General features: G+C 42.2%; 1 protein-coding gene across 1 annotated transcript in view; it reads left to right on the forward strand.

Annotated features, from left to right (window-relative positions):
• LOC142765977 (uncharacterized) overlaps nt 1-27,936 on the forward strand; it is a 91,887-nt gene that overhangs the window by 26,846 nt on the left and 37,105 nt on the right. The window contains exon 5 of the mRNA XM_075867785.1: nt 17,951-17,998. Coding sequence (XP_075723900.1) covers nt 17,951-17,998 — 48 coding nt within the window. The remainder of the gene's footprint in view (nt 1-17,950; nt 17,999-27,936) is intronic.

Here is a 27,936-nt window from a genome sequence, read left to right on the forward strand (position 1 = left end):
AAAAGACGAATACAACATCAGCCATTGAACACCACGATACTCTCAAAATAAAATATTCATCTGAACAGCTCTTTATTTAGTTCAGCTTAAAAAAGGGTGCGAAAAACGCTGCTGAGAGACCATCCAAACAGCTTCTCATAGAAATGCTCAAGCGCAAAAAAAATCACTATAGATCAAGCACTCGCAATCCTTTAACAATGTCTAAAAACAATATTCTGGGCTCTACAAGGAATTTGAGGGAACGCTGAGGCCATCTGAGGTATTCAATCAAATCAAAATGCGTGTTTAACTCTGGAGCGCCATCATTACTGCTTCTTTTCAAAGCTGCAGTTAAGGTAATTAAAAACGACTGTTAAAAATTCATTGTATTGTGCTGAGTGATTCCGAGTTTTCGTAGGAAGTGGCATGGAATGCCTCTACCATGGAGATAGAGCATGTCACCAGCCAGATTCTCTAGGTGTATGCTTTACCGGAGGCTTGACATAGAATGCACATGTAGATAAATGAACGATAAAACTTAGTAGAACCGTGGGATGCTAATACAAGCTCAGCGCACGTTTGCCGAAATGATTACAAGTTTACCTATATTAGGCACTTTTCTATTCCAGAATGACATACTCTAATTAGTATGGCGATCTACTACACAAACTTTAAAAATTTACTAGTCCTCCAGAAAAGAGTCTTAGAAGCATTTGAGCAATACCAAGACAATATCAGTGACTTGAAAACTGAACCACTCTTTCAAAAACATGAAATTTTGAAAGGTAACACAGCTGTATTCAGAGTTTTGGAATGAACCAAACAAAATAAGCCACAACCTCTTCAGAACACACCAGAATGTATTAATTACCACTTGCATCAGCAACGCCCCAAAACCCCAACAATTTGAACAAATTATGGCAAACAATACGTTCAATACCAAACACCGACAAGGTTAAATTTGATTTAACCTTGTCCGATTTAACGGTCTGCAAGGTCGTCTATATAACAATTTCACAGATTCTAACATCTTTAAAATACAATAATAATGCATCTTGATAGTGAGTACACTATCTCAAGTTTGATTTCTAATATATTGTCTAATATTTTGTGTTTCTATATCTTTGATTTCTAATATTTTGCAATTTGGTACAGGACCTCATTTTGTATTTTGATGATGTGCTGTTGTTTTATGTTGTGCTGTTGTATTTCTGGTCTACTGAAATGTTATTTTGTGATTAATTTTTTTCGCGTTTATTTCACACTGCATAGTAAAACTATTCTGTTTGTTGTATTTGGTTGTATTAATATAGTCAAAATCTTTCGTAGGTATGCAGAAGCTCTGTGGCCTGCGTGCCAAACTGTATTTAGAATAAGAGGCCCTTTGTGAGGCTATATAACTTTTATTCTCTGCTCCTGCTCCTGTAAGTTTTTTCGGGGCAAATAAACTTTCAGTTCAATTGAATTCAATTAAAAATCTTGCGAAACCTGTGAAAGATTATGACGTTTTTATAATTAAGCACACCAAGAGTACCAACTTGTCAGATGATTTTCGTAATTGTATGAAACAGCTCCATAGGTGTTATCCTCAGCATCAACTCTTTAAACCTATAGCTACACTATCCAGGAAGGAAAGCTGAGAAGATGCCCTTTCTGTGCAAGCAGCAGCGTCAGAAGTGGGGGGGGGGGGCAGTCGCATCCTTTTGCACAGGGGTTGTGGGATTCCCTGGCCGCGCCATCGTCACGTGTCGTCTGAATCACCGCCCATATGATTAGGTTTCACGAGTCGGCTGGAATTCGAACTGAGCATTTTTTATGCAATTGTTGCACTTCAAAGATGATGTAATGTGTTCGACGCCTAGAGAGAGGGTTGATCTTCAGGATCGCGCGTTGAGTTCATATCAATTGTGGTTGAAAGCTATCAATTTCGAAGCTCGCAACCACTTCTCCGAAAATGGTTGGTGGCAAAACTTCGATGTTTTTATTGGCACTCTACTACTGCGTACCTGAGCGATTGAAGGCTAGAATTTCAATACGAGTCGTTTCAGCGTACGACAATCCCAATCATTGGAAAGCAGTGCGTTTGCCGACTGTGTTCATCGCAGCTTCTTCAGTCAAGAAAACAAACATGCCTGGCACATAAGGCGATTCATTGTTCGAGTTATCGTATCCTGTTTACGTTTTGCATTCAGCAACCTTCTTTTTGGCCAATTTTTGTTCGACATGGTAACCGTCAGCCGACCCGCGTTGCTTGGGACGAAACCCTTGCGCACGCCTATTCTCAAACAAGGTCAAATGTCTATTGGGGCACTTAATCTGGCTAAATAGCAACAAAAATTAACTTTCACTGCTAGTTTGTATCCCGCACCCCGAGCATACTGTATATACAGAAGAAAACAACCTCCCAATGGCAATTAACCGGAGAACGAAGTCGTTGGTTTGTTGCACTCAGTAGAATAAACATGAAGTGCGAAAGTGCAATATATTTAAGAGGCATAATGAGCCGTAGTGACGCCGCTAATTGCCACAGGAACTCTAAAAGTGAGTAGTGCAGCAGGTTTCCTCCTATAATGCACAACAGTTTCAATCTTGCAGCCGTTAGTGCCGCTCAAAGTGTCCAAAATCGGCTCACTTGGTTCGTCTGCCTCTCACCAGCACCATTTGCGCATGCTTAATCTACCGATGCATGACGAACCTTGCAAGGAGAAGTGCTCTACTTTTTCCTACTTCCAGCTTCACAAAACGTGGAGGAACGGGCTCTTCTCAGTATTCCTTCTTTCATGAGGTACACTGAAAAACTTTAGATTCAGTGCGACAACGACCTTGCATTACTAAGTAATAGGTACAATCATACATAAGTACACCGATTACCGAGCCGTAAGCGTTTTCGAATTTTAACTCGCCATGCTACATAAATCCTGTGTCGTAGCTACCGTCACCCCAATGACACCTCATTGAATGGAAGGCTTTACCAAGAGGCATAATTCAGTTCAGATGATTGTGACACTTACACATTCACTGGTTGAGAAAACACGTTGATATCTGCCATGGTGGTCAATTGGTTCATGTACTCATAATAGCTCACAGCGCATTCCGCAACACAGATGAAGCGGCTCACGAAGACAAGCGCTAACAACTGAAATTTATTTCAAGGGATCATGCGGGTATTCAGAATTGCCCAGGCGCGAGAACATGCTGTCGAAAGCGTCCTTTGAGCATTAAAACATGTACTAATTTACCCAAAGTTAGGAAAGGGCTAAGGTACTCAATTGCTCACCCACATGTCATAGGGTCAAGTACGGGCGTTGGCAGCCGCATTTTCTCTGGAGGCGGAAATGCTACACACCAGCGTACTTCGAGTTGAGTACACGTTAAAAAGCCTCATGTGGTCAAAGTTTCTGGAGCCCTGCACTGAGGTGTCTGTAATAACAAAGAATGACATATTGATATTAGGACATGAGCCTTACATGTTTTTCTTAAAAAAGAGCCTAAAATTTGGAACCAGTGTTTCCAGAGTATCACAAATTACGAATAGAACAACACACGTGTTAAACTATGGACATATATTGAACTATGCATTTAACACTCGGCGGATGTGATAACAGAAAAACGTCAACATGGCGTAATCCAGGCAAGTCATCGCATTTCACAAACTAAGTTACAGTGCACCTACACAGGCCAAAGTGCCACTAATTTTGTGTTAAGTCATGACATGAACGGTTGTAATATTTATACTTGAAGGGTAGGCTATTATATACTGTGACGTTTGGAGCAAATTGATGGTAACCATGTGACCGCTGTGGTGAAATATGGGGTTCAACTTTCTGTAATGATCACCCATTTTCGCCACAAGTTCAAAAGTCTAAACGCCGGTGACGACTAAGTTCGACCGTTTAGCCTACGGCGGAAATGCATCTGTCATTGGAATGTGCGCCGCTCGTACATCGCTGATCACCACACAGTCATGTTAGCCGCCCTCGAAAAGTGTCTGAACGAATTTGTCATAGGCCTCAATATTATGTCAGCGCACTGTGCCCTCATTGACTGCTCGGTTAGTACGCTCCATTTCTGATTGCCTGTCACAGACCCAGCTGAACAACGACTGAGTCAGCTCTATACTACCGCATATGCTCGTCTTCCGCCTCAAACACTGACCTACGTCGGGGTTGTAAACAGCCCGCCAGTTCTCGACGGTGACTATTTAGCGGCTCCCGTCACTGATGTTCTCATCAGCCGCATTATTACGTTACCACATACCATGCTGTCTGTCCCAGGGAACTCTAGGTGCCTTACACTTGTCAGCTTCAGTTTGACGCCTCAGGTACCGCCGCGAGGCATCAATTTGGCACTGCATTCCACCTTAGAAGACAACGCAGTGGATGTTTTCACTGTGGCCACTGCTTCCGACCCCTCTGCCCAGCTCCACTCCAGTCTTAGTCTAGGGCAGCAGAATAAATAGCTCTATTGCATGCTGCTGTCTTACATTGGCATTTTCGACCTCTATGGCCGTCCATTGGGAAGAACTGCTGGTGTGACCCACCGCATGAGCACTGAAAATGAGCCTCCAATTCATAGGCGTCCGTATTGTGTGGAACTGATGGAGCGTCACACTATCAAAACTGTGGTGAACAGAACGTTTGCCAGGCACATCATTGCGGGATCCTGCAGTCCTTGGGCATCCACTGTTGTGCTAGTCCTCACGAAAGACGGCACATGGCGTTTCTCTGTCTATTATAACATTTACAAATTACAAAGAAGACGGGAACCCATTTCCACGAACGGTGCTTTTGATTGCTTTTGTGGTGTCGGCTAACTTTCTCTCATAGATCAACGTTCCGCGTACTGTCGGATTGAGGTGGATGCCATGGAGGTGGATGCCACGGATCAAAAAAAGATGAAATTTATTACTGCCGATGGCTTATATTATTTCAAGGTCACGCCTTTTGGCCTGTCTGATATTCTAGCCACAATTGAACGGATGATAGACTCTCTGCTCACAGGCTTTAAATGGTGCACGTGTTTGTGCTATTTGGACGATGGCCTTGATTTTTAACCTACATTTGAAACAAATATAGAAATTTCATCCGCCATCTTAGATATATATCGTCTTGCTGGCCTCCAGCAGAACTTACCCATGTGTCATTTTGGGTGCCGACAAAATACACTTTGCTCATTTAGTGCCCGCTAACGGCGTATGACCCGACCCAGTAAAAATCAGCCGAGTCATAAATTTTTCTGTACCACGACCTTAAAGGATGTACGCACCTACCCCGGACTGTGCTCCTACTTCCGTCGCTTCATCATGAACTTTGCAGAAGGAGTGAGGCCTCTTACTCAGCTCCTCAAGCAAGATGACCCATTTTCATGGGGCTCCGAAGAGGCATCTGCGTTCTCGAATCTAATCACGCACCTTAATAATTCTACGACTTTGGCCCACTTTAACCCGATTGCTTCTACTGAGGTTCGTACTGACGCAAGTAGCCATTACATGGGCGCAGTGCTATTACAACTACAACGTGGCCATGACTGCGTTATCGCATACGCCAGCCACTTATCCGCGCCCGAACGGAATCATTCTATCACTGAGTGCGAGTGTTTGGTTCTTGTCTGGGCAGTCGCCAAGTTCAGGCCATACCAATACGGATGCCCATTCTTGGTAGTTACAGGCCACCACACTATCTCCTGGTTGTACTCTTTCAAAGATTCCTGAGGACGTCTTCGTCGGTCGGCTTTGTACCTGCAAGAATTTTAAAACTCGGTCGAGTAAAAATCTGGCCGCCTGCACCAGGATGCTGATTGCTTTTCCCGGTACCCCGTCCACGATCCTGCTGACCCCGACACGAACATGGTGCACTCCATCTCTTCAGTGTCTGACTTAATTCACAATGGGGAAGAACAGAAAATAGATCCAATCCTGCTCGACATCATCAGCCGCACGTAGTGTTCTCCAGGCGACGTCTTCATTCGTCACTTTGTGTTTCATGAGGGCATCCTATACCGCTGCAAATTTCGAGATGATAGGCCTCACCTTCTTGTTGTCGTGCCTGAGCACATACGGCGCAGCGTCTTCGCTGAACACCCCAATGCGCCCACAGCAGGACATCTTGGCGTATCTCGCACGCATGAGTGCGTTCGGCGCCATTTCTACAAGCCAGGCCTTGCTCGCTTAGTACGCCGTTACGTTGTCGCATATGAGTTATTTCAATGTCGCCAAACACCATCCCTGTTACCAGCTAGCCCTTTCCAACCGATTCTCTTACTCACCCAAACATTTTACTGCGTTGGGTTACACCTGCTCGGTCTTTTACTCTAACCAACAGTAGGCAACAAGTAGCTTTCCATGCCTAGAGATTACTCCACATGGTACACTACTACTCGAGTTCCACCGACCAGATGTGGGACCGACGTTGATGAATTCCTGATACGTGACGTTATATCGATTCACGATGCGACGAAACAGCTGCTTGAAGACCATTGCCACAGATTTCTTTCCCAAGTAATTGCCAACATCATGCATTTCTGTTCTATGGAGCACAAAGTTACCACAGTGTACCACCCGCAAACCAACGGTCTCATGGAGCACTCTAAGCATACTCTTACAGATATGCTTGCAATGTATCTATCACAGAACCATCGAGACTGGGATCTTGCCCTACCTTAGGTGACGTTCGCATACAACTCGTCCCGGCAATACTTGCCTGGCTTTTCACCGCTTTTCCTATAGTACGGCAGAGATTCGACTTTACCGTTGAACATCATCATTTCAACTACCTGATGATTGATGATTTGTGGTGTTTAGCGTTACAAAACCACCATTTGATTATGAGAGACGCTGTAGTGGAGGGCTCCGGAAATTTCGACCGCCTGGGGTCTTTAACGTGCACCAAAATCTGAGTGCACGGGCCTTTAACTTTTCCGCCTCCATCGCACATGTAGCCACCACAGCCGGAATTTTATCCCACCAATTTCGGGTCAGTAGCCGAGTACCTTAGCCAGAAGACCACTTAATTCATTTTAATCACCTTGTAATGCAGCCCGTACGCTCGTGACGCCTTCGCAAGAGTGTACCATGCCCGTGAGCTCGCCTGTGCTCGTCCGACAGCGTTGCAGAGCAAGCAACGACGTCGCTACCACGCTTCTCATCGCGACGCGCATTTCGCGACGGGTAAACTTGTGTTACTCTGGTTTCCTAATTGTCTGGTGGGCCTATCTGAAAAACTTTTGTGTCGTTACTTGGGACTTTACCATGCATTGTGTGGCAGGTAACACCTGTTACTAATGAGAAAGCCCCATCACTTCGTCGTCATCAGTTGATACGAGTGAGTTTGTTCACGTGTCACGGCTCAAGATCTACGTCGAGAACTGAACAGCACGCGATAAGAACCCTATGTGGACGTACACGAACAGTTGGTTTCATTCTCAGTGTTGACAGTGGTTCTTCCTCTTTTTCCCTTTCTTTCTTTTCTTTCCTTTTTTTCGTCTTTTCTTCTTCCCTTTTTTCGTTTTTATTTTTTTTAGTTCCCTCTCACTGTAGCAAACATCTTTCAAGGCGAGAGGGACGCGGCAGCAACGAAGTTTGGAAGTTCATTTCAGTATAACTCATCCCCTGATGAAGGGAGGACCCCTCCCAAAACTGTTGGGAAATAAATATATTTATCCTTGTTGACAACGCTACCGTTGTGCCATGTTCTATATATATATATATGTGTGTGTGTGTGTGAGATCTAACACAGAGTACTGCCAAGGAAAGTATAGGGGAAGGTATTAGAACAAATGGAATGTAAATAAGAAAAAAAGAAAAGTGGGTGAAAAAATAACCAGCCGTGAGCAGGAATTAATATTGTGTCAAAACACGGAGAACAATATTATTGTGTCAAACCACAGACAAACGAGCCCTTAGGTATACACTTGTTTATCTTATATATATATATATATATATATATATATATATATATATATATATATATATATGTATATATATATATATATATATATATATATATATATATATATATATATATATATATATATATATATATATATATATATATATATATATATATATATATATATAAAGGCCTCTCCAATGTTCCGCCAGTTAAACCGGTCCTGTGCTTGCACCTGCATATTTATACCCGCAAACTTCTTAATCTTATCTGCCCATCTAACATTCTGCCTCCCCCTAACCCATATGCCTTCTCTGGGAATCCAGTTAGTTACCCTTAATGACCAGCGGTTATCCTGTGTACGCGCAACATGCCCGGCTCTTGACCATTTACTCTTCTTCATTTCAACTATGATATCCTTAACCCTCGTTTGTTCCCTACTCCCCTCTGCTCTCTTGTTGTCTCTTAAGGTTACACCTACCGTTTTTCTTTCCATTGCTCGCTGCGTCGTCCTCAATTTAAGCTGAACCCTCTTTGTAAGTCTCCAGGTTTCTGCTCCGTAGCTAAGTACCGGCAAGATACAGCTGTAATATACTTTTCTCTTGAGGTATAGGGGCAATCGACCTGTAATAACTTGAGAGTGCTTGCCAAATGTGCTCCATACCATACTTAGTCTTCTAGTTCCTTCAATCTCGTGGTTCTGCTCCGCGGTTATTTCCTGCCCTACGTAGACATAGTCTTTTACAACTTGAAGTGCACTATTACCTATCTCGAAGCGCTGCTCTTGTCCGGGAATGTGGTACATTACTTCCGTTTTCTGCAGATTTTTTCAAGACCCACCTTTCTGCTCTCCTTGTCTAATTCCGTAATCATGAGTTGCATTTCATCCCCTGAGTTACTCAGCAATGCAGTGTTATCGGCGAAGTGCAGGTTACTAAGGTACTCTCCATTAACAATTATTCTTAACTGTTCCCATTCTAGGCTTCTGGAAACCCTTCTAAGCACAAGGTAAATAGCATTGGAGATAATGTGTCCCGCTGCTTTACACTCTTCTAAATTGGTATTCTGTTCCTTTCTTTATGAAGCACTATGGTAGCAGTTGATCCACTGTATATTTCTTCCATGATGTTTTTATATATTTCATCGACGGCCCGATTCCGCATTGTCTGCATGAGTGCTGATATTTCTATCGAATCAAACGCCTTCTCGTAATCTATGAAGGTTATGTATAGTGGTTGGCTATATTCTGAGCATTTCTCTATTACCTGATTGATAGTATAAATGGGGTCAATTGTAGAGTAACCTGTTCGAAATCCTGCTTGTTCCTTTGGTTTATTGAATTCTAATATTTTCTTAACTCTGCTAGCAATTATATTTGTAAATAGCTTGTATACTACGGAGAGCATGCTGAACAGCCTATATTTTTTCAAGTCCTTGTCATCTCCTTTGTTATGTATTAAGATGATGTTGGCGTTTTTTCTAGACTCTGGTACTCTTCCCATCAGGAGACACCTCGTAATTAGGGTGGCTAGTTTTTTAACACTATCTGTCCTCCATCTTTCAGCAGATCTGATGCTACCTGATCCTCGCCAGCAGCTTTGCCTCTTTGCATGCTCTCCAAAGCTTTTATGACTTCTTCTATCATTACTGGTGGGGTGCCATCTGGGTTACTGCTAGTTCCTATAGTATTAGGGTCGTGGTTGTCCCGGCTACTGTACACTCTGTAAAACTCCTCCGCTATTTTAACTATCCAATGAATATTGGTAGTTTTTTTTGCCTTCTTTGTCCTTTAGTGCATACATCCAATTCTTGCCTATCCCAAGTTCTCTCTTCACTGCTTTGACGCTTCCTCCGTTTTTCAGAGAGTGTTCTATTCTCTCCATGTTATACCTTCTTTCATCGCATACTTTACGTCTATTATTCAGCTTCGAAAGCTCTGCCAGTTCTATTTTGTCTGTTGTACTTGACACTTTCATGATTTGGCGCTTCTTAATGAGATTCTTCGTTTCCTGGGAAAGCTTGCCAGTTTCCGGTCTAACTACCCTGCCTCCAACTTCCACTGCACACTCCGTAATGATACTCGTCAGATTATCATTCATTGTATCTATGCTAAGGTTCGTTTCCTCACTAAGAGCCGAGTACCTGTTCTGAAGCGAGACTCTGAATTCCTGTACTTTCCCTCTCAGTGCTAGCTCATTGATTGGCTTCTTGCGTATCAGTTTCTGTCGTTTCTTCTTCAAGTCTAGGCGAATCAAGTCTAGGTACGATGCAGTGACCACTCTATGGTCACTGCATCGTACCTTGCCAACCACTTCCACATCTTGCACGATGCCTGGATGTGCACTCATTATAAAGTCTACTTCGTTATTATTTTTGCCATTAGGGCTTCTCCATGTCCACTTGCGGTTTCCTCGTTTTCAGTAGAAGGTATTCAAAAGCCGTAAACTATTGCGTTCTTCGAATTCTACTAGTAGCTCTCCTCTGGCGTTTCTAGTACCGATGTCGTAATCAACTACTGCCTGGTCTCCAGCCTGCTTCTTCCCTACCTTTGCATTAGTCTCCCATCAGTATAGTATACGGTGTTTTTACTTTACTCATTGCCGATTCCACGTCTTCATAGGAGCTTTTCAACTGAAGGGTCATCATGGCTGGATGTAGGCGCGAAAGCGTGTACCACCTTCATCTTGTATCTTTTATTCAGTTTAATTAAGATACCTACCACCCTTTCATTAATGCTATAGTATTCCTCTATGCTGCCAGCTATGTTTCTGTGAATTAGTAACCCCACTCCCAGTTCTCTTCTGTCAGCCAAGCTCCGATAGCAAAGGACGTCCCCATTCTGTATTACCGTATTGGCCTCATCTGTCCTAACCTCACTGAGCCCTATTGTGTCCCATTTAACAGCCTCTAGCTCCTCAAATAGTCCAGGTAGACTTCCCTCACTAGATAAGGTTCTAGCGTCAAACGTTGCCAAGTTCAGGTTCCAATGGCGGCCCGTCCAAATCCAGAGATTCTTAGTGCCCTCTCCTGCGTTGCAGATCTGACCGCCGCAATTGTCAGTTGCTTCGCAGCTGTTGGGGACTGAGAGCGGTGAGTTATTTGACGTTTGCATATGGGAGCTAGTGGCCAAATACTGCACCAGGGTGGCCAATCCTTCTCTGGTGAGGGAGTGCGTTCTTGGCGGTGGTTGCCGGTGAGACTGCACCCCAGGCCTCTTAATGCAGTTCCATCACCACGCAGATTTTTTATCCGGTAGAGAACTGTGGGGCACCGGGATTTTAACCACGGACCTTTTGCATGTGAGGCTGATGCTCTAACCACTACGCCATCACCGCACTTCATATTTACAACAGTTTGAAGGATGTTATGGTGCACTACGGGAACGTTTGTCACCAGAAATGTGCAAAGTAAGAAAAAAAGAAAGGAACAAGAACACGCTTGATTGCGTCTCATTAGTCAACTCAGCTTTTTTCCCCCACTGAAGCTGACGTTGGAATCAGAACTCTAGCTTTCGGGGTTGTCTTGAAGCAGTTCGGCGCAATTTTCGCTATCTTTATGTTTTATGAGCAGCTTGGCACAAAGAAACGGAAATGTATGAAAATGCGCAATATATGCAGCTGTCTCACCCCTGCTGAAAGCAAGAAGCAGTATTCACAAACCCAGTGAACTGTGTCGACAAGTCATGATAATTTCTATTGCAGCTGGTTTGCAGATGCATGAAGAAAAGATTAAACTCAAAGTGAAAAATTTTACACAATTTGTTTGACTGCAGTGTGTGGATAGCATTGATAGTGCACACCATGCAAACGAAAAATTTCCCTAGTGGGGTATCTCAAAAACGTGTCAATACTCCTTTAACATGTGTCTGGGCTGTGAGGCTTTATACTCGCGTAGAACAATGGGACACACTTTTCAATCACTGATTTGTGACGACCCATAGTTTCAAATTAAATGGTGAAAATTTTGCTAAATTTGAAACTTTATATATATATATATATATATATATATATATATATGTATATATATATATATATATATATATAAATATATATATATATATATATATATATATATATATATATATATATATATATATATATATATATATATATATATATATATATATATATATATATATATTCCTTAATTCGGCGTCTTGCTAGGTCTGTCTTCTTCGTAACGATATGACTGTCATCACAAATTTGTATTTTGTCAAATATCGGTGGACACTAGACATTATTACTTACTATGTTAAAAAGTAAACAAGTATACAGTTGTGATAATATGAATGTGTTTGCCTCAGTTAGCATTTACGCTCTATACTTTTCTCAGTCCACACCACCATTAACCCACGCAACTGTCACTGCGGGTACAATTGGGGTAGGCATCCTATTTCTGATGACGAGCAATTCCGAACACAATGCGAGTTAGGGAAGGGCGAACCAAGCACGTCTTGTATTCCTCTGCTCAAACAGTGTCTATTTTTGCCCGCATTCATGAGTGATTTCTGGCATGCCTATTTCAGTACCCTGTTCGCTCCTTTATATTGTCTTAAATCACGTAATTTCTGATGTTCGAATATGCGGCCACAATACACGCACCTGAAAAAAATTCAGAAACGAACTAAGAAGTATTGGCCGAGAATTTCAACAGTCCCAAAAAATTTACTATAGTACAGGAAGAGTGAATTACGGCTAAAAACACAAGTGATGCTGCAGAAGAAAGCTGACTCGGACTTTCAAAAACCGATCTAAAAATAGGGTTGTACGCTACATATAAAGCCTGCAACATAGGGAAGATACTCCTCTATTTTGCAGCTAGCTTCAGATGCTTACCCCCGTATTCGCAAACACTCCTCGACTCGACCCTTCACTCGAAAAGCTCCTCGAGTGGCGTTTTCGCATATACAAACCTCCCTTCACGTGAAATGCTTCTTTCAATTGAGAAAATCTCGAGCGTTTCTTCGAGATTGTCAAGGAAGCGATGAAGGTTACTTGAATCGTCCCTTTACTATTTACCAATTATACAATCATAAGCTTAGCCTATATGTCAGTAAAGAAATATGAAACACCATTGGCAGTTATAGGCAGCGCTGCTACACAAGTGATATTTCTAATGACCTACACTTCCATTGTTTTCGACTATCTTTATTCAGTAAAACTTGAGGAAAGGAAACCATATCAAACACCTCGTCTACTCCACAATTGCCATGTCCGTGCACTTTCAGAACAATGTAATGGTGAAAACAGCGAGGAGGAAGAAGTTAAGATGTACTTTCTTATACTATACCCTAATTATACTATATACTATAAATATAATAGTAAGTGTTCTTTAGTGGTTTGTATATTTGTGTAAAAGTACATATTTCCTTTTTTAAGTATATTTCTGTACAGTACTCGTCCTTCCCTCTAAAAATTTCTCATGGTTTCAGCTTTTTAAATATTTTTTATCTTGCTATGTAGAAATTGGTGTTGACTCTAACGCGTTATTTCAAAGTGTGTGTTTAGACGTGTGTTACATCTTTTGAATTAGATTTTTGTGTTGCCTCCTTCAAAAAAAGTAAATATCTAACTTTTTGTGCCAGTCCATCTCCGAGCAGAAGTATGGGTGGAGGGACTTTAGTCAGTCACAGGTAATCTGCCTTTGGTTCCTTCAAACTATGAAATCTTTTTTTTTGTCTGAATAAACAGTGAATGAACGAATGAATGAAAGCCATCTATGAGAAAATTTTAGCGTAAGTGGGGAAGCATGTGCGCATAGCCCAGTGTTTAGGGCACTTGCTTTCCTAATGCAATGCGCTGCGTTGTAAGTCAAGCCAGAAAATGAGTATATGTCGCTACAACTGTTATTGATTGGGAGTGCAAAAAAGACTACTCATGCCAGATCAAAGTAAAAAGTCATAATGAATGCATTATCTGTTTTATCTGGCCATTTACGCATGCCTGCAAGCATAAAACACAAAAAAAATAAAAATATCAGCCAATGAAACCATCATAACTGTGAGAGAAAACTTTTGATCTAAAGAGCTTTTTACACCACGGGAGCTTCAGCAAAAATGGGAAAAACGCACATGAGAGACAAGACATAGAATTTGACGCAGAAATGCTTATGATTACGCAGCTGCAGAAAGCATGAACGAAAAAACAACGAGACATAGATCAACAACCCTCATCATGAACCGTCTCTTAAAATAGTATTCTAAGCTCAACAAGGTAATTGGGCGCATGCTCAGGCTCTCTCAGACATTCAACCAAATCAATCAATATGTGTACAACTCGAGCGCCATCGTCACTACTCCTTTTAAGCGCAAGATTTGTGTAAATAGAGCACGGCGGCTATTCGTAATACTGCGTTTTGAATGAGTTCAAGTTCCTAGCGATAGAGCCTGGTGAAAGAGTTCAAAGCGTTCAGTATTTAGTGATCTGTCTGTCACATATTGCGGCGCCTTTTTAAAATCATCGTTTTAATGATTCCATGTGACCGTCGGGCGTGTAACAGCAGAAAAATGACCCTGCAAGAGTCACGTTTTTTAAGAACGCTTTAATAGATTAGGGCGCGTGACCCTTGTAGTTCGGAAAATTATAGAGCTCACATAAGCCCCGGCAAACCCCTTAGAATGCTCTATTACGCTGATACAAAAGATAACCAGTGTCCAATCACCGTTGACTGGCGACGATGTTCATTCCATGCAATATTGTACCACGATAACTAGTTCCTTTTATCAGAAGTCCTCATTTCGCCGAACATTATACCAATGAAAATAAGTAAATATTCATGGTCAGCTCTTCGAATCATTAGTGACACAACTGCGAGACACCGCGAACCAAGCCCACCACACGAAAAAAAATCCGTGGCACCGCCGCATGTGGCATACAATGGACTACATTTTTCAAGTTGATCAGGGGATACCCAATAGAACAACAACCACGATGACGGTACTTGTGTCCCTTGCGGTGGTCCTGACGAAGTAACCTAATTTTGATGGATTGACGGGTCAAGTCGCACAATAATTGGCATGCAATGCCCATCCAAGTATAAAATTTAGACAAGAGGAAACTGCGCGTGTAACAGCGTCTTCTGCGTTTTTCCTTTGAAAAACTCGTGGGGACCTTGTCATAGAAATGAGAGTCTGCACTACCGAACAATGCAGTGTTTCGGTTTTATGAACATGCGTGTTGCAGGCAAAGCTACATTGTTGGGCTTTCTCACAGTAAAATGGTTGTGTAGCTCTTCCATTCATCAACAGCGGAAGCTCGTCATTTATCCGACCTGGTTTTGTCTCCGAGAGTGAAGCCGAAGACAAAAATTGCCTCGTATCTGCATGTTGCACGGAAAATATCGTCAAAAAACGATAGTTCGCGTCTTGAGAGAGTGAACAAAACGTTTATTTGATGCTCTGTGCAAGAAAATTGGTGAATGGTATTCTGGAACAGCTGCATTAGAGTGCATCGAGCTTAGAGCAGAGGTGAAAGAGCGCATCCGGTCACGTCACATGTGAGACATGAGTGCTATCTGGCAGTTATCCTGGACAACGAAGCGGATGGCGTGCGCGCCTGTTTCTGAGGTCGTAAGGTGTAGAACGCAAGGCGACAGGTAGGGGCCACCACTGTGTCGTCCTAGCAAAGCGTTGGAAACACTTGTCACTTAGGGGCGAAGCTCCTTATAGCGGCACCCGTTAGTCCCTCTTAGCCGTTGCAGTAGTGTGTAACAAGTATAACATTTTGACCTCCAAGGTGGTTCCGGTTAGAGATTTCTTCTGTGCGCTGTTGAGCAATAAAAGATAGTGCTCAATGTACATGCCAATGGCTGCTAAGGAGGAATGAGGGACAGGAGAATTCAGCTTTTAGTTAACGCGCACGCTGCGAATTTTTTACTGTTCAACAACGCACAGAAGACAAGAAAGGGTTGCTACGTTATTTTCGCTGGGCGTGACCTCCTAGGTTTTAGAAAGGTTTAGCGAGCGTTGGGCCGCAGTGTCATGAATACAGTGAACTAGTATATACCACGAATTCGAGGTGGTTAAAGGTGGGAAGTAGACACGAAGCGCAAGCCGTAAGAAAGTGTGCGTGTGCCTCCTCTTGTTCATTTCTTGGAATGTCCGCTGAATGGCGGTGCTTCTATATCAGGAATATATGATGAAAAGATGCGAGATAGTGATACTTGGAGTGTAGAATAGGCAGACGAATGGGCACACAGACAGATGCATAGACGGACGCATGGATGGCTGCATGGAGAGACGGACGCGTGGACGGACGCAGGAGCGGATGCATCGACGAAAGCAGGGACAGACGCACAGTTGAACCTGCGGACGCACGAACACACGCACGCACGGAGAGGCGCATGGACGCACGGGTGGCCACATAGACGCACACAAGGATGGACGGAAGCAAGAATGAATGGACGGACGGATTCTTAGCCCCACTATCCGTCATTCACTCCGTGGACATGCTTCCATTTTTTGTGCAAGCGTTGCATGATCAGCGCAGCGTCATAAACGCTACGGTCCTTAGAATTACTTATCTATGCCTTTTCTAATAAAAAGACACACATGCAGTATATTGACGTGTTGTTATGATGCCTCAGATATGCGCAATAATTGCTTTTTGAATCTTGAGCAATATTGGTAGGCGCTGCGATTAGGGTGGGTCATTTGGAGTATCATTTGGTCACATTTGTGCCATTTAGGGTACCGTTAAAGGCAGACAAACCGACAAATGTACTGACCAACAGACCAAAATTATTGCGTTGAAGGTCCCCAAGAAAAACTATCGTCTTTACTAAATTAATCTCTAGTTCACCATAACCTCTTCTGAGGTTGGTGCAACATAATGACGCTTTCTGAAATAGCAGCACTGAAAGTGCCGAGCTGTCTTGCGGGCTTCGTAGTCGCATGGTACTATTTGCAGGGTCATAAGCATTAACTTCTTAAGCACACGTGGTACGTTCACTTTTTTAAGAATATGTGCGAGAATGCTCTCGACAAGGGGCTGAGAAATTGCGTCCTGCAGAAGAGTTTCATGAGGGCACTGGCACCATGTGAGCCCGCCTTCTCTCTTCTTACTTTCTATTTGATAACTGACATGAAAATTTAGACCTCGAATAAAGTTTACGCAAGCAACATATGTTTCTGAATTACAACCTTGTCACATGGGCGTGGTAAACAACGAAATACCAATTGCGTTCTAAGACTTTATTGGAATTAGCAAAACGTTTTTTCTACTTACCAGAAATGTGTACCCCCCCCCCCCCCTAAATCCGTGATTCGCGGTGCTCATGCAAGCCTGTTGGTTCACCAGTAGAAATTCTTGACCTCAGATGCAGGTGGACGTAGCCGTATAGCTACGTTAATATATCGAGTACTTGTTCTTGTGTGTTAACTGTGCTGAAGTCGTCAATACACAACACTTCTCTGTTGTAAGGCACCGCAAAACCTGAAGACATGAAGGACACCACCGAGAGTTACGAATGAATAGATGTTAACACCACTTACCACCATTCAAGTTTGTGAAAACCCTTGCTTATAATGACATGCTAGAGTTTGCGGTACACTATATAACGAATTGCGCACTGCATGTGTAAAAATGCTAAAATATAATGGGCTCTACTTCAGAAGGCGCATCGTACTTTTGAAATTTCGACCTATAAATTCACTAATACCGTTCTAGCGATCCTAACTAATTGTTCAGTGATGATATATCTGCATTATGAATTCTTGAATAATGCGCAGTTATGCAACGTCAAGTTTCCACGCAATTACGGCCTTATATATTTGGTCGTTTCGGTTTAGCTCTTTTCCCACTTGCAGTTGTCTGTCTTGATCTTTATATTGAATATACTGGCGATAACCTTTCCTATTCTTAACGTTGCAGTGTTGTCTGTAAGGTATTAAAATGATATTGTGTCTAGCAAAAAATAGCCCTCAAACTTTTTACCTAATTTCAGGTGCACTAATGTGTGTTTTGTGAAGTATGGCGTGTAAACAATACTTACTTTGACTGTGTGAATACTGCTGCTAAAAAGCATATAATAGAGTAAATGCGCAGATGTTTAGGTGACTCAAAATCGGTGCATTATATTCTTTTCAGTCTCCACCACCGTTAACTCCTGGACCTCGGCCAACTAGTCCTTTTAGGGTAAGTATTTTATTTCTGATCGCGAGGGAATAAAAACACAATGTCGACGAGAAATGGTCGACACAGAAACTTCGTGCATCCCTTAGTTAACAACACTATGTTCTCTTTGTGCTAGCGATGGTTAGTGTTTTGCAACTTGCCCAATTTAGTACCCTATTAAGTATTTTATCCTAGGGAAAATTGTCCTACTTTTGAAGAAGAAGAACTTACAAAATGTTCCCCTGATGCGAAATAAAAAAAACATACTCACAAGGCAATGATCGACAATCACACATATTCTGTATACGTAAAAAAATTCTGGATAATTACGTGTATTTGCAATCCTACAAGACGAATAAAAAATCATCGCATATTCATGCAGTGAATCATGATGAGAGGGCCAAAGCTTTGGAGGGCTTTATAAGTAAATTGGGCTATATTCGCCCTTTCATCCGTTCATCCATCTGTCCGTTCGTCTGTCTGTCACTCTGTTCGTCTGTGTGCCTCTGTATCTGTCTCTGTGTCTCTTGTGTGTCTGTCAGTCCATCTGTCAGTCCGTCCATCTGTCTATCCGTAATCTGTCTATCTGCTTCTTTCTTTAGCGTTCGTTTGGCTGCCTGTTTGGTGAAGCAACGGAGAAAAGGAGCCGACGATGCATCTAACGGGTGCGGAAGCACCCGAGTGACTGTCGCCTAGTCGAAGCACAACATCCTCGAGGTCTAGGCTCATAGATTAGCAGACTCTTATAGCTGTAATTTTACAATGGGGACCATCCGCGCCCTGTGAGGCTGGGGACTTCCTACACGCCGGATGTATAAATAAATGTTCTTTTTTCATCTTTGTGTTTGTGTGTGTGTCTGCCCGTTCATCCGTTCGTCACTTTGTCCGTCTGTCTGTCTGTCCATCTGTTGGTCCCTCCGTCTCTCTGTATGTCCATCTGTCCATCCGTCCAACCATATGTCACTCAGTTGGTCTGTCTATCTGTCCGTCAGTCCATTTGTCTGTCTGTATGACCGTCCGTCCATTTGATTGTCGGTCCGTTCGTACCTGCTGAGTGAGTCATGGGAGTAGGCGGTGACGTACCAAGAGAAAAAAGCATTTACAGACCCATGGCTTAATGAGCTTCACTTCTGAAACTGGCAAATCTATCTGTGTGACTGCCCCGACGTGTCTGTCTGTCTGTCTGTTTGTCTCTCTGTCCATCCGTCCGTATGTACGTCTAGTTGTCTGTCCGTACGTCCTTCCGTGTTTCAGAACCTGCTGGGTGAGTCATAGAACTAGGAGGTCACGTACCAAAAGAGACACGCCTGTACAGACCCATGGCTTTAGGAGCTTCGCCTCTAAAAATCCACTAAATAGCCTATTGCATATGATAATTGCACCAGCGTTGACCTATAAATGTAGGAGAATGAATAAATACCATCATATATACACGAAGTGTATGATGATGAGTGGTGCGAAGCTTCGGGGAGATTTATCAATAACCCGTAACCGTTATCGATATACTCTGTCCAGCATCGGCCCTTCGTCTGCCTGTCTGTAGCTTTGTCTGTCTGTGTCCATCATGAGCTCGAATTTCTGCCTGTTTGCCTGTTTTCTGTTAGCCCGTCCGTCCATTCATCTATACGTCTGTGTGCCCATCTGTCCGTTCATCCGTCTGTGTGTACGTCCAGCTGTCTGTCTGTCTGTTTTTCTATCTGTTCATCCGTCCGTCCACACACACTCAGTGAGTCATAGAACTAGGAAGTCACGTACCGAGAGCGACAAACATGTAAAGACCCATTGGTTTAGAAGCTTTGCCCATAAAAACAGAAAATATATTATTTTATCATACCCGTCAGCGTCCTGAGTATGTCCGCAGCAGTGCAAAGACATCTTTCCTACTGTGCCAACCAACTCTTCTCGGTATTCGCTACCACCACGTTCTCACCTAAGCTTCTTGATATCATCTGCCTACCTATTTTTTGCTCTCCCTCTCTCACATCTTCCTACCTTCTTGCAATGCAAAAAGTTAACCCTAATGGCAACCGGTTATACGGCCTTCACGTCATATCACTTTTCCACGTAGCCTTCACCAATGCTCACTCACTTAAATTTGGGTTGAACGACAGCGCTGAGTGGAACAACTGCACTGTCGATAAAGCTACCGAGCACCTTTGTGTTAAAGCTCGGCATACACAAAAGAGAGGCTTCACTTCCACACTGTTCTAAATCGACTGGACTGAAGTGATTCCACTGTAGAGAAGGTATTGCGACCATGGCGCTGCCCAGCGCAATTCTGAAAGACAACAAAAGCGATGTTAAGTTTCTTCAAGGACATTGGTCTGTTTCATTGTTTGTCGTGTGAAGCGCGAAACCGTTGCGTATTCGCCTAGTCAGCGACTTTTTTCTTCTCCTCAATATTTTGCTTTTCTCCTCTCCTCTTACCCAGTGCAGGGTAGCCTACTGAGGCTAAGCCCTGCCTTAATTCCCCGTATTTCTCCTTGTTTCTCTGTCTCATCTCAATTTCTGTTTTCTTAGAGCTATGATGTCCTCAGCACCAGATCGTTATCTGACTCACTATGCTCTCTTGTCACCTAAGGTTACAACTAAAACTTTCATTTCCAATCCCCAGGCAATCAGGTGATAGAAAAACGCACGGGATGAATTCAGACCCTATATATGGGCTTTAAAAATTTTAAAACATTTCATTTGGTCGAGATATCAGCCATCATGCAGGTATTACAGAATCAGGGCGCTCAAAAGCATACAGAAACATAATAGAACAAATCTACTGGGTACTTATAACCACCTAGTCATCTGTGAGGAGAGCAACAGAAGGCCAGTTAAGAACGGTGTAGAGCTGGGAGACACGCTTTCCCCGCTGCAATTCACGACGTACTTACAGGAGGTTCTCAGGGTCATATAGATTGGGAATCACTTTCACAGACTCAAATGCCTGATTCGTGTGAGGGGGAGTTTGTTGCCTATATTTCAACACTAAAGTGAGTTTATTGTCATGCACTTCTAATTAGCATTTTCGCAGAAGCCTCCCATGCGTCTTCAGACATTGGAGCTACTCTCTTCCTCTTTTCCACTCCTCTCTCTATATTAACGTTATTTTATCCATCTCACTGCAGAAACTGTAACACAGTTCTATTTAGGATTGCAAAAACAGCGTCTTTCATGTTTTCTCAACCGCTTTTCCCTCTTTACGTCTAACCGCTGTCGCCATGTCAGTGACGCCTCCCCGTCCCGTTTGACTACTGCTAGCGAATGTTTTCGAGAAGGCGCATAACCACAAGACTAAGTTTAATCTCATTGAGATCCGAAAGGTCATTTTTCACGTGGTCTTAAATTGTGCTCAAAAACAAAATTGAAAGCTGAATAGTGTTCATATTGACAGTGACCTAAACAACAAACATTTATTAGCAGAAATAGGTATTCAAGCACAGCAGCCCAAAATAGGCCTATATAAGTTTAAAGATGCCACAAAAGCCCTTATTCAGCTTTATTTCTTGCTCATACACTGAAAAAAAATATTCTTCTTCATTACGTAAAAAGGCGTTGGTAAAATGCTGCCAACCACTTCCGTAAAAAAAATGTACACAAGAGATCACGTAAAACACATGGGACAGACAGCCCGTTAAACTTTCACGGAGATCTCAGCAATGAAGAAATGAAGTGATGGCTGCTACGGAACATCACCTGCTCCGTAGGGCCATTGCTCGCACAATATTCATAATACTAATGCTACATGTCCGTAAATAACAAACGTGTTTCGATTAGATTCAACATGAGGCATACGTAATCAGCAGATCATTCTTCTGCAAGTACAAAGTCATTGAAAATTTTCCAGGCCACTATTCCAACTAATCCTGTGACAGCATCATTTGGGAATTTTTGACTGCTTCTGCCCATGCTAAAAAAAATTACGAAGTGAATTCAAATGTTCAATAACCAACAAAGACAATTTTCCTATTCACTGAAATTGAGTTTTATTTTCCCATGATCTTGAAACAAAATACAGCACAGATAGGCTACAAATTGTGTAAACCGAAATTGTCAGAAAGTTTATTTTATTTTGGCCGCTTTGTATTTGTAATTTGAAATAGGAAGAAAAAATTTCATAACTTTCAGATACCCAAAGCACCTGTGTTGTTTTTCTGTTGTAATAGTATTGTGCAGACTTCTTTTCTGAAAAAAGAGGAAAAGCATTTTGTCAACACAACCACACCAGGCGAGTACAGAGCAAAAAATCAGTGCGAGCACCATTAATTCAATTCAGGACTCCTAATAGGCCTTGTTAGAGGCACTGGCTTGCAGCACGAAAATAAATTATCACACCTAACAAAACATATCAAACAGAACTAAATGGCTGAAAGCACAAACAACTTCATAAACACACCAAAATATTCGCTAACAATATTAGTTGAGGCAAAAGGAGCAAAGAAGTAATTCAATGCATTAGAGAGTACAACGATTAGGGTTATGCCGTGCAAAATCACCTAGCTTTTTTTTGACCATCACGAATATGGCAGGGAAAACTTTCACGTTTCTGAAAGTTTGAAACTTGTCCTAGTCATTTAATTTCGTTGCCGAAAGTTTTGCTCCCTAGTTGTGAGAGTCTGTTGTATGGCACTGACTGAACTAAAAGTCGTCGAACAGCAGTTTCTTTCAACATTTGTTTTGGAATGCCTTCAAAAAATGGCATTTACAGCAAGGTAATAAAGTGACCTAACATAACATAATGACTTACTTATATATATCGATTCTTCGAGAGCTTTTCCGACGAGCAATATTGAATAATGTTGCAGGTTTGAATGTTTTACTGGTAACATGGCAAATTCCAAGGAAACAAATAAAATATGTGCTGCTGACCTTTTTGACATGCTACAAAGTAAAAACTAGGTTAAGCACTGAAGTTTAGCAGATAGTCTAAAAATTGTGAATTTTATTTTTTGAGAAAAGCATTCAGCATTAGAAAGCTTGCCTTAGTGGGCGGACAAAAAATATGCAAGACATTTCATTTTGAAGCTCCGTGTACTACCGCAATATAGGTAAAGTTACTAGAGCACATTATATTTTTGAACTCGAGAAGTAGTTTTTTGAAATTATATATCTTCACTAGCTTTACCCCTACTTAACTCAAGCGGTATGAAGCACTCGCAAGGGCAATCTTTAACATTCTTCCACACACCTGAGGTACACACAGCAAGCTCGATGCGGAGCAATCGAAATAGGAATGGGGCTATTATTGGCATTTCATTGCCAACAGAGGCACGCAACAATGAGTGTCACTAGAGAGTGCAGACCCGTAGTGTAGCAAAAAATCATTTTTGCGTGAGGGTGATGTGTAAAGGTAAGGCGCCCTCGCTCACACTTTATGTACATTCTTGTGTGTTTGTGTGTATGCAGGTATTCTCATGCAGAACTAAGAAAATCACAGCGTTTCTATGGAATGAATGATGATGTGTTGGGTGAAGCTTCAGAGGGTTTATTGGGTAACCGAGAATCCGTCTGTCTGTCTGTCACTCACACTTGCGTCTTCTGCTGAGTCATCGAAAAACTAGGCGGTCACAAACCAGTCACAGTAAAAGGACAATCCACGGCTTTAGGATAAATATACCTGGACTGCGCTGCGAGGGGGGGGGGGGTTGCAGCTCCTCTTGACTTCCTGGCTACGCCACTGGTAAAGACTTCCAGATGAGCAATCAAGCCATTAAAAAGTATAGAGTACACAATTATCCCTTACGCACAACATAAACGAGACTATCGCCTTGGCTACCAGTTCCTAATTTAAAGTTTTTTTTCGCTTCGGTATTCATGTGACAGGCTTTGGATCTCAGGGAGCAGGGTGCTCTTGTGAAAGCCAGAAAAAAATGGCAGCGTATCCACGGAGTGAATGATGGGGATTGGGACGAAGCATTCGTCCGTCCATTCGTTCTTGCTGTCGTCCGTTCCTGCGTACGTCTGTGTAACCGTCCATGCGTCCATCCAACCGTCCGTGCATACGTCTGTTCGTGCGTCCATCCCTGCGTTCATTCATGCATCCGCGGCTGCGTCCGTTCATGCGTCCATCCATGCATCTGTCTGTGTGTCCGTTCGTCCATCTATTCAACACTCCAAGTACCACCATCTCGCATCTTTTCATCATATATTCTCCATATAGAAGCACCGCCATCCAGCGGACCTTTCAAGGACTAAACGGGAGGTGGCACATGCATACTTTCTTACGGCTTGCGCTTCGGGTTTACTTCCCACCTTTAACCACCTCGAGTTCATGGTATATACTAGTTCACTGTATTCATGGCTATGCGGCCCTACGCTCGCTAAACCTTTCTAAAACCAAGGAGGTTACACCCAGCGAGTATAACGTAGCAATCTTTTCTTGTCAGATTGTGCTCAATGTACATGCCAATAGCTGCTATTGGGGATCGCAGCGTGCGCATTACGTAAAGGCTGAATGCTCCTGTCTCTCATTCCCCCTTAGCAGCCATTAGTATGTGCATAGAGCTTTATCTTTTATTGTTCAACAACGCTCGGAAGAAATCTCTCACCGGAACCCCCTTGGAGGTCAAAATCGTAAGGACCGCTATTTTGGGTATGTGCCACTGGTGGTTACGTTCTACGAGGGACGCACAAGCCACGCCATAAGGAGCTTGTCTCTTAGGTTTGTTGCGTCCCATGAAAGAATAAACTTTTTCTAAACTGGAGCTTCGCCCCTAATAAGAAACGGTTGTTTACAATAGCGTTTATCAGTGTACTGTATCAATGCTACTGGCATGCTATAAGACAAATGTACTGAATTTGACTAAATATTTTTATCATGTTTATTAAACCCACCCACTGCATTTGAAGAACTTCCCAGGAAAGCAGAATGTTTGACTTTATATCTACAAAGCTGCATGGCTCACCTGATAGTCACCACACTAAACCCGGTCCTTGTGGCACCACTCCATTGGCAATGGAATGCAGATCGTAACCCTATTCTCATTTCTATTACACCATAGAGAGCACTAAGACCGCTCTTTGTATTCCCGGTCAGCGGGATTCTGCTGAAGATTGCCCATGCGAGTGTGTCATGTCGGTTGAGTTACGTAGGTGAAAAGCTGGTGCCGATAAACATTTCAAAAAAATTATTGAATTTTAATAATTACTTTCCAGTAATTCTACCTATATTTAGCTTGTCCATACAACTTTAACATGAAATTTTCTGCACATTCATAGTCCGACCACCAAGGCAACAGAGGTTTTCCCAAACAAAGTGACACTCATAATTTTTTCATAGTATATACTATAACATAAGTGCATAATAATTTTTTATTTGTAGCATGTTGACAGGCCACATGCACATATTTTATTTGTCCTTGGAACTAATCATGTTCCCGAAAAAACCCAAATGTGGGAACTTTATTCAATATTGCTCGTACGAAAAGCCCTCAAAGAATCAATACAAATATAAGTCATTATTTTAAAGTTAGATAACTTCGATACCTTGCCAAAAATGTCTTTTTTAAGTGAATTCCAAAAACTTCTTTCGCAAGAACTTGTTGCTTGAAACCTTTTAGCTTACTTGGTGCGAAAAAATCAGCTTTCATAACTAGGGAGGAAAATTTTTTGCAACAAAAATAAATGACGAGGATGAGTTTCGCACTTCGAGAAATATGTGGAAGTTTTATCAGCCATATTCTTGATGGTCGAAAAACGCTAGATGATTTGGCATGGAATGACTTAGTAGAGATAACATCAACAGACCAAAAAAGAAATGTGTCCAATATATTTAAAAATTAGAGAAAAGAGGCATTTGCGGGCTACATGTGGCGTTGCCTTCCTGCGGCAGAAGGCACCTTCAGCTAGGTACAATGAATAATTATGTTAGTAAATATAGAACTTAACACAATAATCTATTTAACCAGTGGTAATAGAAAGTCGTGACGAATGGGGGAATTGAACACCTATCCACAAATAGTCTATAGCCAGTTTAAAATTTAGGAAATGCGGCAACTGGTAATCACAACAGAGCGATGCATTCCGCTCAATTCAGCTCGCGAAACCGAAACCAACGCGCCAAAGAGTGCATTTACCATACACTTCGACAATGCCCTCTATGGCGACACTGTTCCTAATGCATTAGGGAAGAAGAATAAGTGAACGTCAAGAAGCGGACACAAAACAAAGTGTCTGAATTGAGGGTTGATAATGGCTAGAGAAACACTGTCGTCATTCAGAACGTTGTCGAAATGAATGGTAGATGTGCTGTCAGGTGCATCGGCTTTCTTTTCGACAGCTAACTTAGGCAGATTGAATCACGCCACGGTGATTATCAATGGCTGCTTTTTCAAAATTTTTAGAGTGGCTATAGAAATTTGTAGACAAGACTTGAATTTGCCCATTTGACTCGACCAGCTGCTACAACTGGTAAAAAAGGTAACTCTCTTAATTGCAATAATAACTGCCCCAACAATTTTGTGTGCCTATCTTACGATTCTTTTTGCCACAGGAAAGGCAATGCCTCAACTAGCACGTAATATGTAAAGAATATTGGACAAATTTCTTGAAACACTGTATTTCATACACATGCAGACAATGCGAGATAAAAACAAACAACTAAGAACGTGTAAGAAGAAATAACGAGCTCATAAAGAGACAACCCCATAGCCACGAATATTTTTCGGAAAGGGGGAGCACATGTTGATGGCCACGAAAAATTACTTTCTTCATTACTCAAGCTCAGTAGGACAACCCGCAACATGCGAATCGGGGGGAGGGCGAGACAAACTCCTGTGGCACCCCTTTCGCTACAGGCCTCCACAGAGCACACTGCTTTATAATACAGCAGATGTCACATAAGGTGAACTAAAGTTATTATTATTACCAAGTGTAAATGGAGGTCTGCTGAAAAGAAAGTCTTTAACCCAAGTGAGTAAACTCAGAAGAATGTTTTGCTGTATTAGTAAGATATGTAGCGAGAAACCCTATCAGTAGGTGTAGAAAATATGAAAACTATGCGTCAACCTGAGAGCCTATGTCCAGAAACAAATGTAAACAGTCAAAAAGTCCAACAAGTTTAGTTTCACATGAAAAGACTTACGAAAGCCACAATCATATTTGAAAATGAAGTTATGAACTTCCAGCAGTAGGCCTTGCTTTTCAACAGGAAAGCTGCTACTGATCACGGAATAAACTTCTTAATTGTTATAGAAGTTGGCAATGATGAATCTGATCTTATTAGTGTACAAGTGGCCTGAGCATGCGCTTTCTAAATCAAGATTTAGTTGCTGACTCTTCATACAAACTCCTTCATGGTACCGCCCCTCATCGCACGGAAGTACTGTAAAATTACGAACGAAAATTCAGGTGCCCTAGTGGGTGCTCTTCTGACTTTTTTTGCTGTAGCTGACTAATTTGGTATGCTGTAAAACACAGTAACAAGGTTCCAGCGAGGTTTACAATACTCTTGCAAGGTGGCCAGCACTAAATGTTTGCACTGACTATGGCTAGAGGTTGCCAGTGTAAAATTCAACGCAGAAATACAACTGTGCGTCTTGAAGGTCACTTTTTGAAGGTGATGTTTTGAATGTACGATGTCGAAAACACATTTCAAACCGAATAATGACGACATAGTAAACATCCTCTACATAGTACAGGTTTGTTTCACACTCACTAACGTGGAAGAACAATAACATTGAGTATGAAATCTTGACTGTAGTGCTATAGCCTCATGCAACGAAGTTATGGGTGTGCTTATGAGCTGCTTCATCACCTGTCGCTGTTCCATCTTGCTGGACTGAATGCTGAACCGTCCAGAATTGGCAATGGAGGATTCAACGAATCTGATTGCACTTTATAATTTGCTGGTGACGCGGTGACACAAATTCTTTCAACTTCAGGTCACCAAGGTGCTTGTGGCATGAACAGTCATTGTGTTGCTTGCATGAGAGGCGACACCTGGCCTGATAACAATAGAAGCAGCACCT

The sequence above is a fragment of the Rhipicephalus microplus genome, chromosome 6 (assembly GCF_043290135.1).
Source record: "Rhipicephalus microplus isolate Deutch F79 chromosome 6, USDA_Rmic, whole genome shotgun sequence".
In the NCBI taxonomy this organism is placed as follows: Eukaryota; Metazoa; Arthropoda; class Arachnida; order Ixodida; family Ixodidae; genus Rhipicephalus; species Rhipicephalus microplus.